This window comes from Labrus mixtus, chromosome 19, assembly GCF_963584025.1.
Source record: "Labrus mixtus chromosome 19, fLabMix1.1, whole genome shotgun sequence".
NCBI lineage: Eukaryota > Metazoa > Chordata > Actinopteri > Labriformes > Labridae > Labrus > Labrus mixtus.
In genome coordinates, this window is record NC_083630.1 from 20,687,362 (window position 1) to 20,704,536 (window position 17,175).

Genomic DNA, 17,175 nt, shown 5'->3' on the forward strand with positions numbered 1-17,175 from the left:
ATGTCATGAGTGAGTGCCCCAGCTGGGTCACCCCAGTCTAATCAGTCTGGACATACCCCTGCACACTACTGTCAAAGAGTGAGCAGAGTTACGGCTTATTGTTTGAGTGACTGTTGTCCGTCATCACTGCATTCATGTTTCCTCTGTGTCGTTCCAGGACGGAGTTTGGCCTCCCTGAGTCGTAGGCGTGTTTCCTGCAAAGCTCTGGGCCGTGGAGACTGTGAGGGCTGGCTGTGGAGAAAGAGAGACGCAAAGGGTTACTTCTCACACAAATGGAAGAAGTACTGGTTTGTTCTGAAGGACAACTGCCTGTACTGGTACATCAATGAGGAGGCGAGTCTTTGTTTTTAGAAATGTCCTCTACTTTTTTATCCATTGAAATAACATTTTTTTTTTTTTTTTCAAAGTTGTGTTTTTCTGCTTTGTGATGAGAACAAAGCCAGAGAAGTTAGCCTGAAGTCAAGACTTAAGCTAAAACTTCAAAGCTACAGGATGAGCCGGGAAGACTCTGCTCTGGGATAAGAAGTAAAAGAGGATTTCAAACTGATTTTGGCTCAGATTTGTAACAAGTTTAACCTGGCTGAACATCAACAGGTTAGCAGCCCGCCATTGATGGGCCAATAGGTGACATCACTTAGACGACGTCCATGTTTTTACAGTCTATGATGGTAGCATGATGACATTATCTCATAGCTTAAAGATCAAAGAAACTAGGATAGTTTTATACTTTTAATTCCTTTACGTTTAGAAGAAAAACTTTAAACAAAGAGAATTCTGGATATTTATCTGTAGCCTGACAAAAAATAAAACATCTAATGTGCAGATTGATCCAGATGTAAAGCTCTCTGGTTTTAATGGCTGTTTTGATTCATGAAGTTTGACAATTAGAATATGCTAAGTGTGACGTTAGCCATAAGCCATAAAGTTGCTTCTAATTTATCTTTAACTTTCTGTCCCTTTAGGATGAGAAGGCCGAGGGTTTTGTCAGTCTTCCAGAGTTTAAGATCGACCGGGCGAGTGAATGTCGCAAGAAGTAGTAAGTGCACGATGAAACCCTTCTATTCCATATTTATGTGTATTCATTTGTGTTTTTACATGCTCTAATGCAGTGATTCTCAAGTGGAGGCGCGGGACCCAAAAGTGGTCACAGAGCTGTTTCCAGTGGGTCATGAATTTGTAACTGGAAAATAAATGTTGCAAAAAGTCTGTTTTGTTCAATCTCTTTGTTCTGTTCTGTGTTTTGAGGTCCAATCTGCACCGTGTTTTATTTAATACATTGGTGTGAAATTTTGGTCACAATTTCTCATTATGGAGGAGGTGGTGAGTCCTGAAGCCATATCACTGAGAACCACTGCTTGTATGTGTGTGTGTGTGTATATATGTATGTAGGCTATGTGTCTGTGGGTATGTATGAATGTATGTTTGTTTGCCTGCAGAAATAACTCCCTCTGTTTCCCCTGTTGTCTTTCTAGTGCTTTCAAAGCGTGTCACCCCAAGGTCAAGAGTTTCTACTTTGCAGCAGATGGAGTGGATGACATGAACAGGTAAATCAGCATGCGGTAAACACGCATGAAGGTTATGAAGAAGGGCAAACTATCGTTAGGGAGGCAAGGGTGCAACTTCCTGTTTGATCTGCTTAAAGCACAAAAAAAATAAGTTTTTTTAAAATAATAAAATGAAAAAAGTTCTGTTTTTATGTGACGTGATATTTATGAAAACCATAATCTGTGAGATGTTTTCAAAGACCCTCTTGTTGTTTTCCAGACTTTTGGAACAGTTCTCAAAGGAACCATGTCTTTACAACAGAGGACTTTAAGAACCTAAATAATAAAAACCTAAATAGATTTGACAAAGATGTTATAACCAGGTTGAATTGTGCACAAACTAAGACAAATATTGAGCTTTCTTTAAGAGACGCAAATCTTTGACTAGTTTGACATTTTTGTGCTTCACACTTTTTTGATAAATGAATCCAAAACTGTAAAATGTTCAACTTTGAGGGTGAATAAATAAATTAAATAAATAAATTAACATGTATAGTGATACATGTTAATTTGCAAGATTTAAAGGTGTTGTTAGCAGATTTTTTTTAAACCTATATGCTCAAATCCCCCCTGCTTTCAGCCTATACTCTTAGCTAGTCTGAATTTCTTCTCTCTTTTTACTGAAAAAAACAAGGGGCTGTTTAATCTGAAGAAGTACCTGAAGTGATGTCACTTGATTAAGCATAAAAGAAAATATAGTAAACATCGGTGGTGTGGAGCTGCAGAGTAGTGAGTGGTGAGTGGGCAGTGCTGTTTGGTATTTTCCTCATCTATGCTTGATGCTAGCGGCTCAAGGCTACATTAGCTGACGGTAGCATGACAACGCTGCATCCCTCTGAGATGAATGATACAGACTGTACACTGGCCTGCATAATACTGGTTGTATTGTGGGTAATGCAGGCGCAAAGAAGAATTTTTAACACTTTATTTTCTCTCACGTTTAGTCGTGATTCTAACATCTGCAGTGGTTGTAGTTTTCTTTGTACCGGTATATGAAACAATCTGTTTTTATTTAGTTGAGCTTATTATGTGCGTTGCCTTCTGTCAACATTTAATAATCAGTTCGGGTTTGTTTTGACATTCGATCTTTCTTCTGTTAGATGGCTGAGTCGTCTCAACATGGCCGCTGTGGGCTACGCCGAGCGAGAGAGGATACGCCAAGAGCAGGGTGAGGGGTTCACTCGGTGTCTTTCCAAAGGGCGCTTTAGCAGATTGGTAATATATTCAAGCAGCAAATAAACTAATTCTCCTATTCCTAATGGAAGTATTTTCTGGGTATTTAAAAAAAAAGCATGTAGATAGATTCAGATTTCACTGGATGGATAGATGGCTGTATGAACAGATAGATCTGGTTGGTGTTTCTGACTGTGTGTGTGTGTGTGTGTGTGTGGGTTTCCTGCAGATTACTGGAGCGAGAGTGATCATGAGGATGACACCACCTCCAGCCCTAAACAGGACAGTCCCCCACCTCCGTACGATACCTACCCACGGCCTCCATCAGTGAGTCACCTACACACACACGTGACTGTACTACAAGCTCATACGGAGAACAAGCTGTACTCGAAGGAGAAACCCGCGCACGTCGCTCCTCCGCAGTCCATTTTTACTGTTAAAGTTATTGCCAATTTAGCCCACAGGGAGCGGTGGGGATAAATTTGGTCTAATTGATGCTATTATTGTCCATCACGCTGCTTTGCGCCACAATAAATGTTTTCACTTTTGAGCTTGGCAAAGGATTGAAAATGAACAAACGACGACATCTTTTATCACACGTTTTCAGACACCAGACTAATATCCTGCTGAGTTGTCAAGACAATATAAACTACAAGTCCTCGTATTCAAAAGTCTTTCGAGTTCAAGCACTCATCTCCTCTTCTCTGTCTTCCTGTCTCTCACATCCAATCTCGCATACTGATTCAATCACCACCCCTGCCCCCTCGACAGTCACAAAAGCTCCCTCACCAGATTGAAATCCAGTTTTTGAAGTGTTTTCACCACAATTCAAGTGAGATCAGCACACAATCCACTGACGTCCGCTTGCCCCTCTCTTCGTCAGATGAGTGCCTACTTGGAGGGCCGCACCACTCGACTGTCCTCCACGGAGACGTCTCGTTCTCGCTCCTCCCAGGAGGACTTCCTCTGCGGCGAGCCCTCCGTTGTGGCCGCAGAGCCGCAGTACCACCCTGGTCCTCTAGGGGGAGGCACCACGCACAGTGGGAGGAAACCAGGGGGGAGCAGCAGCAGCGATGTGCAGTACAGATGTGATCCTGTAGAGGTAAGTCATTCTGAAGCAAGGCAGCCGTCTGCATTTATTTATAGTTCCTGTTGGGAGATTTATCTGGATATGAAACATAATTAAATATATTCTGATGCCTTAGTATGACCTACAAAAGTAAACAAGACCATGAATGACAAGACTGACACTTTCTATATCCTTATTTCTAATGCTTGTTACCACTGTCAGGGCGTAGGTGTGAGACAAGAAGTGTTACAGCACGCTGCAGGAACAGCTTTTATTTACATTTTCCGGGGGGAAGGTTCACAATGAGCGATACGTTTGACTGCTAAAAGAAAACAGGATGAGATTTTTAATAGGAATACACTCCTTATGTCTGTACAGGACAAGATCAGTAAAGACAAAAGAGTCACTGCTTTGTCCACAGGGGGCGCCAAAATCAACACAAACCAAAAGTTCTTCACAGGAGCTTTAAAACTTTTGATCTTCAGACGATGAAAATTCTCCTTTAGCACCAACATCAGGTCAAAATGTAAACGTCTCATTTCCATGTTCCTGTTCCCCAGAGAATAAGCAATCTGAATTTTGAACAGAAGTTGCTCTTGGAGTGCTTTAAGCTAAAATGTCACATTTGCACACAATGTCCTGTCATCACTTCATTGGCACACAGTCTGCTGATTACATCCACCCTTCCAGTGGGGACTCTTGAGTTTAATTTCATTACAAATGACGGAATATAACTTTTGTTGAAGCACCATTTGTAGGACAAAATGTACTTTTTTTACCCTGTTAGCAGGCGCTGGGAAAGACTCAGTATTTTGTGTTTTTGTGCAACTCATCATGATTTTGGGGTGTGATAATCTTTGCACATGATGCAAACTGATCTATTGATGAGCTGATGTGAAAAAAGTTTAAACCCATTATTATCTGGAAAGTTTACTAGAGTCCCGCCTTCCCCCTCCCCCCTGGTGTCTATATATACTGTTTAGAGGATGGAATATGATCCATAACCTTTATGTCACCCTTCTCACCTCTGATTAATCAAAACTCCCAAAACAAATTGCACAATAACAACGTTCCCCCTTTTTTTTTTTTTTTAATTTTCTGTAGTACCGTTCCAGTCCCGCGGGGGGCAGCAGTGAGACGGGGTCTCCGGGCCGCTCTTCGTCATCTCAGAGACGCTCCTGGCAGGACTTGATTGAGACACCGCTGACTGAAGCTGGACTGCACTACTTACAAACTGGACCTCTGGGTACAGAACCACAAACACACCAATAATCCAACCTGTTGATGAAAGAATAAATGTCAAAGTATATGCTGGTCAGTTTTCTATAAACTGACACATTCCCTTGTTTGAGGTGTGATTATAAGCCAGTAGTTGATTTTCTGTGGTTCAGCAGAACACATAAGATGTGTTGTGTTTATTTTTCATTGCCCTCTTTACGTTACAGAGGACGCTGTCTTTGCCGAGCCCGGTCCAGGTGGAGGTACTATGATGGCTGGCGCTGTTTACACTCTCCCAGCTCAGAGGAATGTCCCGTTGCCCATGGCGATGCAGAGGCTGATCCCTATGGCAACCCAGGGAGGAAAACCCCGCAGCTTCACGCTACCACGAGACAGCAACCTGCACACCCTCCTCGCACCCCCCGCCAAAGAAGAACAGCAAACATACAACGGTGAGTTCAGACGGGGAACATGCATCATGTGCTGCGAGACACGTGGACGCTCTGAAGAAGGAGACAGAGAATACAAACAGATGTGTGCTGCGTGTGCGTGGGCGGACTGGAGGTAAGAGCAGAAAGGAAAAAAATGTGTCTCACGTTGAAAGACGGCCTCCAGAGACTGAACTGAAAAAAAAAAGTCTCTTTTTTTTTTTTTTTTTAAGGTGAAGGCGTTGACGTCAGTTCACATGCCAGAAATAAAAAACGCTCTCAGGCAGACACATTTAAATCCTAATCGTTGTAAATGTAATAATGGAACAGACACGCACTCCAACTGTACGCTGAGCTAATGAGGCTAATGAGGCAATGATGCACTGGTTACCAAGGTGAGCCCAGCGGCACCCAGACAGAAGAGTGAGAACTAAAATAGTAAACAGGAGCAAGTCGCAGACATAAACAACGAGATATATCAATGGTGTGATGTTTATTCCCCCGTCATGAAAGCAGATGAATTAATCTGCCAGTGTCTGAAAGGAAAGAGAGAACAGGGTTTTATCAACATTGTTGTGTAGGAGAAGGTGTGTGCTGCTGTCCTCCAGTGGCAGCTCTGAGGTAGAACTCAGTCTAATCACCTTGATGACAGCTCTGACTTTAAATCTTGTTCTGAAGGAGGCTTTAAATCAACACTAAGTGAGCCTCTCTGTCTTCTTTTCTTTTTTCTTTTTTTTTTTAATTCTGTGAAGGTGGCAGTGAGGGTGCATCCTTAGGCGACCTGTTTCGTGCCTGCGAGGAGGGCGGAGTGTGTCCCCTCGGTCGGGAGTCGGAGATTAAAGGTCAGTCGGAGTTCAGGCAGTCATTCCTCAGACGGGCCGCCGACCCTCAGCTCAACGAGCGTCTGCACCGCCTCCGCATACTGACATCCACATTAAAGGTTGGTCCGCACAGAAAGACACACATGCAGGAGGTGTGCAGGCAGAAAGGTGCAAATACACACTTACATAATAATGAACATCGTGCAGGTCAAGCGCTGTCAACACAAGAGTTCCAGTCTTTTTAATTTTTTGGATCATTTGTTGAAAATATTATCCTTCATATGTGACGTTAGGGTGACGCCAAGTGTGGTTAATTGCAAAACTTTCTGGAAAGCACTTTTGTTTGTGAAATAAGAGTCGGGGATTTATGTGACAACAAGCCCACGACGTTTTGATCAAAACTTTAACTACAACTTATATTTTTGCAAAAGGAGAGGTTGCTTCTTCTTGTTGCATTACCACCTGCAACATATAAAACATGTAGAAAATGATTTGGAGGGGGGGGGGGGCTAGGGGTTTGTAGGTATTATCTGTAGTTTTGTAGCCACATTTAAGATGAACGTGTCAGTGCCCATTCTGATAAACGCTCTGCACTTCCTGTGGGTGCTTCTTAAAAAAGAAGTCCGCGCTGTGCCTGCTGAATCTAGCAGCAGTGAGACGCTTTAGCTTTGCATTGCTAGTGACTTAACACAGCTCGGAGTCTTCCTCAGGAGAGTGAAATCCAAACAATTTAGCTTTTTATCAACCAAATTAAATACAAATGGTAATGCCAGATCACATCCTGCAGTGTTTCTTTTAAATGTCTCTGGTGTGTGAATATAGAATCACTAACTCAACTCATTCAAACTATGAAATCTACTGTTTAGAGCCATAGTGATGTTAAATTAGAATTTATTAAAGGATAGCCCCCAAAAATTAGATGATGCATCCCAAAACTGACAATCAGTGGCTTCTGCTGACAAAAAATCTGACTATATATCACCAATATAACAGGAGTTTGAAATTGTAAGGACTATATCTCTAAATCAGTTTATACTTTTGGCATTTGCACATCTCAGCCCAGAATTTCTGATGCTTGATTTTGTATGATCTCACAATTTTCTGATCTAAATCCACCTTTTTTCATACCCAGAGAGTGACCTTTGCTTTAGTTGTAGTTTTCTTGGTCCATTGGCTCACAGTAATCACATTCACACATGAAAGCACCTGGACACATTAAAGGTGGGCAGGGTTAAACAAGTAGAACGGTACCTGTGGTACACTGTGAATAACTGACCCTGATGTATACAACACAAGCAGATTACACACACATATTGACACACACACATGCTGGAACATGTCTTTGTGTTGTTGTTGTTGCTTTCAGTGCTCGTCGTCTGTCCCAGTCTGTCTCCACCGTTTGGTTTTTTTTACAGAGTTTTTGTCAGCTGTGGCTTCATGCTGTACGACATGTGCTTACCGTGTGTTTGTGGGCCGGGTGCCGGTGAACGGCTCTCATGCTGGGGCTGAATCTTTGTTGCGTCCTCCGTGTAAGTGGGCGGGGATGGTTGACGAGGGCGGGGCTTTGTGGCCTCTGCGTTTATCTACATTAGTGTTTTTTTCTTTATGTCTCTGTGGCTTTTTTTTTTTAATGGTTGGCTGTTTGGTCTCTGTCTGACATTTCTTAAAGGAATACACCGAGTGTTTGGGGGGAGGAAACGTACCTCAGATAGATCATTAGAGCACACATTCAGGGGCGACGGTAGCCTAGTGGTTAGTGCATGCGCCCCATGTACGGAGGCTGTAGTCCTCCAAGCAGGCAGCCCAGGTTTCAAGTCAAACCTGTGGCTCCTTTCCTGCATGTCATTCCCATCTCTCTCTCTCTCTCTCTCTCTCTCTCTCTCTCTCTCCCTGATGTCTGACTCTATCCTCTCTCTAAACCACAAAAATCTAACTTTATACAGCAGACAGCTCAGTCATCACTGTGGCCCTGGAAGACTTTTTTTTCCTTAATTTGCTCTACTGATTTTTTATGTCTTTAGGCAGCGTCAAGTCTTCTGCAGTGGTTGCTGTGGAAACAACCAAAAATATGCATAATTTCTCAATATCCTGAACCAAAACAACAAGCTGCAGTCGAGATGACAAACGATGATGTGTACTCTCACTCTTCATAATGAGGCAGAATTTCTCTGTTGACACTTGACTGTTACAGAAAGAGAGCTGCTTCATGCTGAGCTCTTTCTATCTGTACAAAGATATCTTCTGGGGTTTTAAGATTTTTTTAAACGTAAAACCCAATCAGAAATTTGTCATTACAATTCAGTTCAAACCAATATTTCATTATTTCCATATTCCATTTCTAAAATAATCATTAAAGGTGACTAATGGTCCAATAAATCCCTTTATCCTTATAATGCTTCATAGATGAGTAAAGAGCCTTTTTAAAAACACATTTTAAACTCATTTTAAAACATGATATCGATAAAGTTTTGAAGATGTTGACATCCTTAGTCTGCAGTAATGTTACTGTCCTGTTAACAAACATCGACAGAAATGCCTTTTGTTCTAACTTCTGGCCCCGTCTTTTTAAGTCTTTCTGATTTGCTATCGAGCTTTTTAAGAGGTTCATTATGTGGGACAGTTTAAATGTTTCATGTGACATCTTGGAACAAAGAATCTACCAACGACAGATGGGTGGTTTTAGTGTCGTAATATACAAAGTTTAAATCTCCCCAAAGCTTTGTGCATCCCGTTAAGTGTGTGTCCTGCTTCACGTGTGTCTGCGTTTGAAAGCTTAGTCGTTTAAATCTATAAAATCAATTAAAAAAAAGTGACCTGCTCCTCCTCCTGTGTTTCTGCATCCCCATAGGACAGGGAGGGGGAGCTAGCGCTGATTGACAGGCTGTTTGCCAATCCCCAGCTGTCGTCGGCAGAATTCCAGGAGTGGAAAAGAGCCTATCAGGAGCTGTTCTCTCAGGAGCCAGACTCGACCGCTGAATCAGACCCCGGCCCACCCCTCACCCCCTCGCTCTCCCACACACACTCCTACATCGAGACCCATGTCTGACGAATGTAACACACACTTACACACACACACACACAAACACACACACTCACACATGCTTCAGTTACTCTCCTTGAAGGAGTTGATGGAGTTGTCGGCAGGGAGAGAGAGAGAGAGAGAGAGAGAGAGCAGGGAAAACTCCTCATCCCCGATACGCTTTCTGCAGCTGAAGTGCAACATGACAGCTTTGTGATGTCACATCGATTCTACGAGCTGATTGGTTATGCCACTCCAGCTGGCTCGGTGGCGGACGATAAACTGATTCTTGTGTTTTCACATGTTAGCTTTACTGCTCTTCAAATCCTCTCCATGGAAAGCCAAAAGACTTTTCACTTTGTTTCCACCTGAAACGGACACGGAGCTCAGAATAATATCATCACAAGCCGGCATTAAAAAGTATTCCATCCTGCTTGTTGTGCCATATTTATACCGACTGCACAGTGTGTCTTAGACAGGTCCATAGCTACCAAATGACATACATTGTATTATATTAAGCCTTATACTTAAAGTCTATGATGATTTTTTTTTTCTGTACAGTGAAGTGTGACATAGTTATGAGCACACGTCTTTTGGTTTTAGAGACTCTGGTTGTGCTGGTTGAGGAGAAATGCTCTCTGTGCCGGGCTGGACCTGAAGCATGCACTCTGCTGGAAAAGGAAGAATCCACCCTGAAACACCTCAACACTGTTGGGAATATCTGTATCTAATATCGAGCACACATCCTGGTCTTCTCTGTGCCTGATAAATGCCGGTTCAAAAAGGAATCGGTTCCAAAAAAAAAAAAAATTGATTCTGTCAATCATGGTCGTAGGTGAGAGATAAATATGTGAAGTGTGATCAGATAAAGATTTGGACAAAATTCACAAGGAAACGACAGAGACCATGAAGTCCTGTGTGATAAACCAACACAATCTTTTTAGTTCCAGAAGCAGAGGGATTAGTAGACGAGTTTATAAAGTGTTGTTCTTATTAGAGAGCGCCCTCGGAAAACAAATGCAAAAGTTCTCCAACCGAACTCGTAATCTGTGAAGGAAGACGTTCAAATCCTTCTCACAAAACGACTTCTAAAACTCTGTGAATACCACACGCTGAATCTAAAACAGTGTTACAGTTTGTGAGTGTGGATTTCTCCTCGGAGACCTCGTGGCTCTCCGCTTTCCTGCATGTCGTGTAAAGATTATGAGGAACTATTTGCATAAGATTTGAAAAATGGATTTGATTAAAATATATTAGTTTATTTGTATGCTGCTGGCAAATGACTTAATACTCAGCACCACCGCACAGAACTATGAAAGCAATTATACACACAAATACACCCACACACACACACACACACACCAATAAGCACAGTCACAGTTTGAATGCTCTTTCTATGCTGCTGCCCGTGGTTGGTCGTAGTAGCATGTCTTTGTTGTAGATAAACGCTCTTTTCTTTTTTCTGTTGTTGTGTTTGAAATCTCTAGATACAGTAGATCTCTCTTTATAGAGTGCAAACTAAGTGTCTTGAAAAATGTTCTGAATTTCTTATCAGGTATTTTTGGACAGTCGAGTAAAAGATTGTTTATTGTTCTATCTATAAATCAAAATGAAAGTATTTATTTAATGTCAGATTTAAGAGGATGGCTCAATAAAGTGTGGTCATTTGGATGAAGGTTTATTTGTGGCATTTTTTTTATTTTATTTTTTATGTTGTCTCTGGGAGAGAAGAGAGGACGAGTTCTTGTAACAGCTGCACAGTCACTGTCAACAAATGAGAAAAAAAGAGTTTAAACTAACAGAGCTCTACTGGGCCCGGTCGTTCTGAAGGTTTTATGTGGATGCTAGTTAGCAAGAAGTTAGGAAGCCTAATGTGTTCAAGTCCAAGACCAATTTCCCCATGCTATAGTCCTCAAAGGGGGCGGCCCGGGTTCAACTCAAACCCTTTGCACTTTACCCCATGTCTTTCTACACTCTCTCATACGAGTCTCTGTCCTTATCCAGTGTCATGTCCTCATCTAATATTAAGTTACCCTCCCCCTGAACCCCCCCCCCCACCCAAAAAAAAAAAAAACGCAACCATGCTGTAACAATTGAACGTTCACCTGAAACTTGCTGCTAATGACGGACATTGCAGCAGCGTATCTGACCTCAACTCAGCTGCTTGTCCACAAACATTATCCTCCTAGCAAGAAGTAATGAAGAGGGAAAGATGACGTAAACATACACCGAACCGGTTCAGCTCCCAAACAAACACAAACGATGTCTTTTGTCAACATGATTCTGTACTGCGCAGCATCCATGATTCATATCATTACATCATGAACATTACCTACTTGAAAGCCTTGTCATGGAACAAATCTGTGTTTAATCTGACGTTTTGACCATCATCGACAATCAACAAGTTAAGGCAACATGATTTATTTTAAAAATATTTTGGTTTTCCTGTATTATTTAATTTTAAAGTTAATACTTGTGCAAAGAAAACAACCAATATATGTTTTTCATAAAAATGCACCTAAATCAATTTTGAATCCAACAATACCTTTCAATACGATAACATGTTCAATAAATAATGTTTTACCGATGTATTCATGAATAAATGGAAGACGATAAAAGCAGGAAAAGCCCATAAATAATAAACTCCAGCAGGTCACCTTGCTGTTACCAACATATCATGCAAATGATTTCTTACTCGTGCTCTTTCTCGATTCTACAGCTTTGACCTACAATGTTTTTTTTTGTCAGTGCAGAGATAGTGAGAGAAGTAAACAAGACAGGAATGTCACTCAGTATTCTTGGCGTGCTTCTATTTTTATATCAATCATATAGAAACTTTAATTATTCATGGCGAGTCAGTAAACAGAAAAATTCACACGCAGAACTTTTATCTACAACTTTAATAAAATATTCAGCTTAGCTCTGCTGCTGTTTTTCTCCTCCACCTTCACCTCCTTATCTCCTGCTCTGACCTCTTCTGTATTCCCTCTTATGTCTGATGGCCTCCTGATGCCGGGCTCAGCCACTTCAAGAAATCTCCTTTGTTCATAAGTTACCTTCTTCCTACTAAATCTCCTCTCCTCCACATGCACCTGTTCTCTAAATCCTCTTATCTCCACCTTCAGTTCTTGTTTTATTTCTCTTCTTAGGACATGTCGAGTTAGGTCACAGGAATATCATTGTCAAAACACCCTGCCCTTCTTACTAGCTGGCATTTTAAGCTTTAAGCTTATTCTATTTTTAAAGTCATGGTAAGTAGCTCTCCATACCTGCCTCTGCTCAACACTTACAAGTATATAATATATTATATTAAAAGCAACAACTGCAGGGTTGAGTTGCATATTTTTCTCTGTCTATAATAAAGAATAAAAAATAAAGAATCTGTCAGATTGATGCAACCTAAAAAATGAGTAACATGTTTGTTTTAGCCTGAATATTTGTGTTTTAAGATTTTAAAGTGTTCACTGTTTTGGTAACTCAACTCACTTTTTAGTACAATGACATGTTAGCGAATTTAGAAATGTTCAGATGAGTTCAGGGTAAAGTCTTCGCTACCTAACTTATATCACAATGTATCCAGTTTTAGATTAGTTTAGCCCTTCTTCTTTTTTTACATAACAATTGGAGTTAATATACTTTCAGACACTAGTTTAGCTCACTACGCTCACTCTATTTCCAACAAAAACTAATGTATATAAATGACAAAGTTAACAGGAGGTTGTTCTGTTTTGACACAAAAATATGGATTCCCCAAACAAACTATTTTTTTCCCGTAAGTAATAGATTATCACTAAAACTAAAATGTTGCTCGGTTTAAATTTAATGGCTTGGAATATTTTGCACAATAGGCGGAAATTCAACTTTTTGACTTTTAACCTCTGAAAAGTTTGAATGTCCCAACACAGGCAGCGAAGTTTAAAGGCTTTATATGCAATTTTTTGATCCAGCAGATGTCGCCCTTGAGCACCAGCATGAAACCAAAACAACTCGCGCTGCATTGTTGTGTTAGCATGCTAATGCTAGCGATCTTTATTATGCTGGTATCTTCACACCGCATGTAAATTTACCTGAAATGAGCGTGATCTAGAAACACAGTTAAGCAGTGAGTACAGTATGTTATTCTTCTTTTCTCTAGTCCCTCAATTAAACAACTTTTATACACGAGGGGAGGAGTCAGCCGGCTGTTCAGGCGATGTAAACAAACTGAAGATAGGACTCTGAAAACTCTGAAAACATCACAGACAGTGGGACTCGGGTGTTACACCCATTGTAGACAGTCATGACTCACAGAGTTATTTTCAGAGGATATACTTGATTTATATATTTAAGTGTGAAAATCACATATAAAGCCTTTAACCTGTGAGGAATAAAGTTGTTTGGACGTTACACTTTTCAAAGTCAAACCCAATAGTTAATTTTCAACGAAACTTAAATGTTTTTTCCATGTCAAATACAAATTCAGGGTACAATTCATGGTATTGTCCCATGACCATTTTAACACAGTGTTTGCTCTACTTTGATGGTCACACTTTCATGTTAAAATGTTCTTACGCTTTCTACACTTCAGTCCGGTAGAGGCAGCAGGGTGCACTCAGTCCCAGTAAGAGGTCTTGGGAGCTGACAGATCTCCCTCCAGCGATCTTTCTTCGTATCGTACTCCAACACACTCCTCACAATCACCTCCCGCCCGTCGCTCCATTTCCTCCCTCCGAACACCAGCAGATTCCCAGACGACGTCGTCACCATCCCGTAGTTGAAGGAGCCAATGAGAAGCGGTCGAAGGCGGGTCCAGTGGTCTGACACCGAATCGTATTGTTCGATATCGCAGAAAGGCTCGTACATTCCCAGCAGGGCGTAGATGTACCCATGGGCGGTTGCCAAGCGGTGCCCGAATCTGGCAATGGACATGGGCGCTCTCTTCTCCCAGGTTCGACCATTGGGATCCCAGAACAGGAATTCTTTGCTGCTCTCTCTGTGGTCATACTGGTAATCAGTGCAGGTACTGCTTTCCTGGTGTCCTGCAACACCACCTGACACATAGATGGCGTTGTCGAGCACAGCAGAAGCATGGCCATAAAGTGGGCGAGGCATTGTTGGTCCTCTCCGCCAAGCTCCTGTTGCCATGTCGTAAAACTCAGCAGACGCTACAGAGGTTTGCGCGTTGGTGTCCAGTCGTTTGTGTCGTCCACCAATAGCGTAAATAACATCCTCAACCACACAGCAGGTGAACTGCGCCCGCCTCTCCAGCATGGACTCCATCTTTTTCCAGTGGTCAAAGCGAGGATCGTAGCGCCACACCTGGTTGGATGTTGCCACGTTGACGGACTTTTTTCCATCCTCGTCTCCGTCCTTCGCTTCTTCTCCGCCCATCACGAAGAGGAAACCTCCGACCGAGCACACGCAGTGACTTCTCAGTCGCAGCGGGAGGCTGGAGCTCAGCGATGAAAACCTCCTGCTTCTCGGATCGAACGCTAGCAACTGCTGCTCCGGCCAATCAGGGCTGGATCCTCCGCCGACAAGAAGCACGCGACTGAGCGACGCTCTCAGGGTGGACTGTCTGCTCTGTTTAATTGGCTGAGCTGAGCCCATCCTATGGTACTCCTGCGCCCGAGTCAGCTGACTTCTGATTAGCGGCGTGGCCATGGCTTTGTGGGCGTGGCTAAGATCAGTCAGTTCAGACGAAGCAACCAATCCAAAGCGTAGATGACTCAGCAGGAGGTTTGATTTCAACAGAGGGATGGGTCCATTTTCATCCAGCCAATCCAGAGCCATCTTTATAAGCTCTGCCTCCTTCACGGCGGGAATGTCGTCAGCATCGAGCACCGCCATCAGTGATTGGATGTTCAGCCTGAGAAGGTCTTCCTGTCTTTCCTTTAGCAATTTCCCCATCTCGACAGCGACGGTTTGATTGGCAGCTTCAAGTGCATCTGTGAGCGCGTGCCGCTCGGCTAGGTTAGCGTAGCAACAACAATTCTCTGCATTTAGGCCGTCAATAATAAATTGCTCACATATTGACACAGCCGGTTCCACCTGCAAGTACCTGGCTGCCTCCAAGACGGCAGGTAGTGTGGCCTGTGAAACGTTTAGCCATCCGGAATACAGGAAGTCCAGAATGGCGTCTAAACCCTCAGGCGTTAGCACCGGTAGGCTAATGGAACACGCTAATCTCTCGGCGGTTGTCTCTCCAAACAAAGCCCAAAAATAGTCGCTGGAGCTGGCCAAAAGGGCGCGATGACACGGGAAAGACACGCCGCCGGCCTCCAGGACGACATCACACATCCTCCTCTGGGAACGCAGGCGCTGGAACCCGGAGAGAAGTCCTGTTCTGTGGGAGGAACTGTAAAGGAGGGAGTAGCTATCCATCCAAAAGATAGGAAGCGAGGAGGGAGTAAGTGAGGGACAAGGAAGTAGGAGTTAGACAGGAAGAAATATTGAAAGTAGAAATTTCAGGAACAGCAGCAGTCGAAAAAGAGGAAGCGGACGAGTAGCACAAAAGAGATTTTGACAAAAAGTGAATCAGACATTAGAAGTAGAAGAAAGAGAAGAGAGTCAAGTGTGCGTCTTTAGTCGAGGTCTCTCCATCTGTGTTTTTGTCCTGCTCTGTCTGCAGTGGCGGGCATGTGACACTATGATAGGAAGGTTAACAACTGCCCCCTATACACACATACAGCACACACACACACACACACACACACACACACACACACACACACACACACACACACACACACACAACCCTGTCTACCCTTCCCTCCTTTTTTTGGCCCTTAAACGTGGCCCGTCTCAAAGCCTCCTGTCTCGCTCTGTGATGTCCTGGCTCTGTTTGGCTTTGTGTTTGTCTGCTGCCCTTTCCTCTGCGTCCGTGTGGGAGTATCACCCAAATACATGCTTCCAACATACACACACCAACCAGCCCCACAAGTGAACAGATGCATGGATGAAACGTACACACACACACGGAGCCTGGCGGGATTTTAGTGTCTATCCCGGCGGATGAACTCATTGGTAAATACAGCTGCTGTAGTCTGCGACCGAGATTCCAGGGCACGGTTTCCACAGCACCTATCTGCACCCTCATCGTCATTTGAACAGGAATAGAAACACAGGCACATCTTGGCAGAAAACACACCGAGGTGGCTGCACATCAAACCCCCGGGAAGTTTTGCCAAGATGTCAAAACATTTTACAAGTGTCAAAAGTAGCACATACCATTTGGGTATTAGTGCTAGCCGTGCCCTTTGGGGGAGGCATTCTACCTCGTTATGACCGGCGAAAGGCTTCAAAATCACGCACATCCATGTCATGTTATTATTTTTATGCAAGAGGGAAGAGGTGGGTGGCAGGGACGAGAAATAACAAAGGGGAGGATTTGTTTCCAGGCTCCGAGTTGTCCAAAGTGTTTACAGCCGTCTGATTAATGCTAAGCCACTGTGCGAGTGTTACGCAAACACACACACATCAAAATGCAAATGACGTCGCTTTATCACACACTTAAAAACCTCTTGCATCGTTCTCTGCTGTGTGCATTTTATTGTGATTTATGATCTCTGAGTAGCTCTCTCCTAAAGATGAGTGTGGTTTCATGTGCATGTGTGTTTGTTTATTGAAGGGTTACACTACTTTTTTTAATTATGCAGGGAGAAAAAAAAAAGACTCGTGCATTTTTTGGAAGCAGTTTTTAATCTTGCCCACACAATGTCAAATCCTGCCGTATGTTTTTATCTCATAGCTGAATAATCCTCCATGACCTGATGGAGGCTAAACTTAGCTACAGCTGCTCTGTGTGTGTTTGTCTGTACGAGAGGACATGTGATGTGATGATGGAAATGTGGTTTAATCTTGGGGAGAGATATGGGGGGTATCTTGGCTTGTGTGTGTGTGTGTGTGTGTGTGTGTGTATGTG

At 42.8% G+C, this 17,175-nt stretch overlaps 2 protein-coding genes across 2 annotated transcripts in view; one reads left to right on the top strand and one right to left on the bottom strand.

The window, feature by feature from the left end:
* Window positions 1-9,744, top strand: part of cnksr2a (connector enhancer of kinase suppressor of Ras 2a) — a 55,063-nt gene extending 45,319 nt beyond the window's left edge. The window contains exons 15-24 of the mRNA XM_061064766.1: window positions 158-333; window positions 963-1,036; window positions 1,473-1,544; window positions 2,645-2,712; window positions 2,947-3,044; window positions 3,601-3,819; window positions 4,891-5,032; window positions 5,232-5,456; window positions 6,185-6,372; window positions 9,102-9,744. Coding sequence (XP_060920749.1) covers window positions 158-333; window positions 963-1,036; window positions 1,473-1,544; window positions 2,645-2,712; window positions 2,947-3,044; window positions 3,601-3,819; window positions 4,891-5,032; window positions 5,232-5,456; window positions 6,185-6,372; window positions 9,102-9,299 — 1,460 coding nt within the window. The 3' untranslated portion in view covers window positions 9,300-9,744. The remainder of the gene's footprint in view (window positions 1-157; window positions 334-962; window positions 1,037-1,472; window positions 1,545-2,644; window positions 2,713-2,946; window positions 3,045-3,600; window positions 3,820-4,890; window positions 5,033-5,231; window positions 5,457-6,184; window positions 6,373-9,101) is intronic.
* A 3,127-nt stretch (window positions 9,745-12,871) lies between these two features.
* On the bottom strand, window positions 12,872-15,960 carry LOC132994425 (kelch-like protein 34). The gene has a single exon (XM_061064767.1). It carries the CDS (start codon window positions 15,633-15,635, stop codon window positions 13,836-13,838), a length of 1,800 nt encoding a protein of 599 aa, XP_060920750.1. The 5' UTR covers window positions 15,636-15,960; the 3' UTR covers window positions 12,872-13,835.
* Window positions 15,961-17,175: the final 1,215 nt, after the last annotated feature.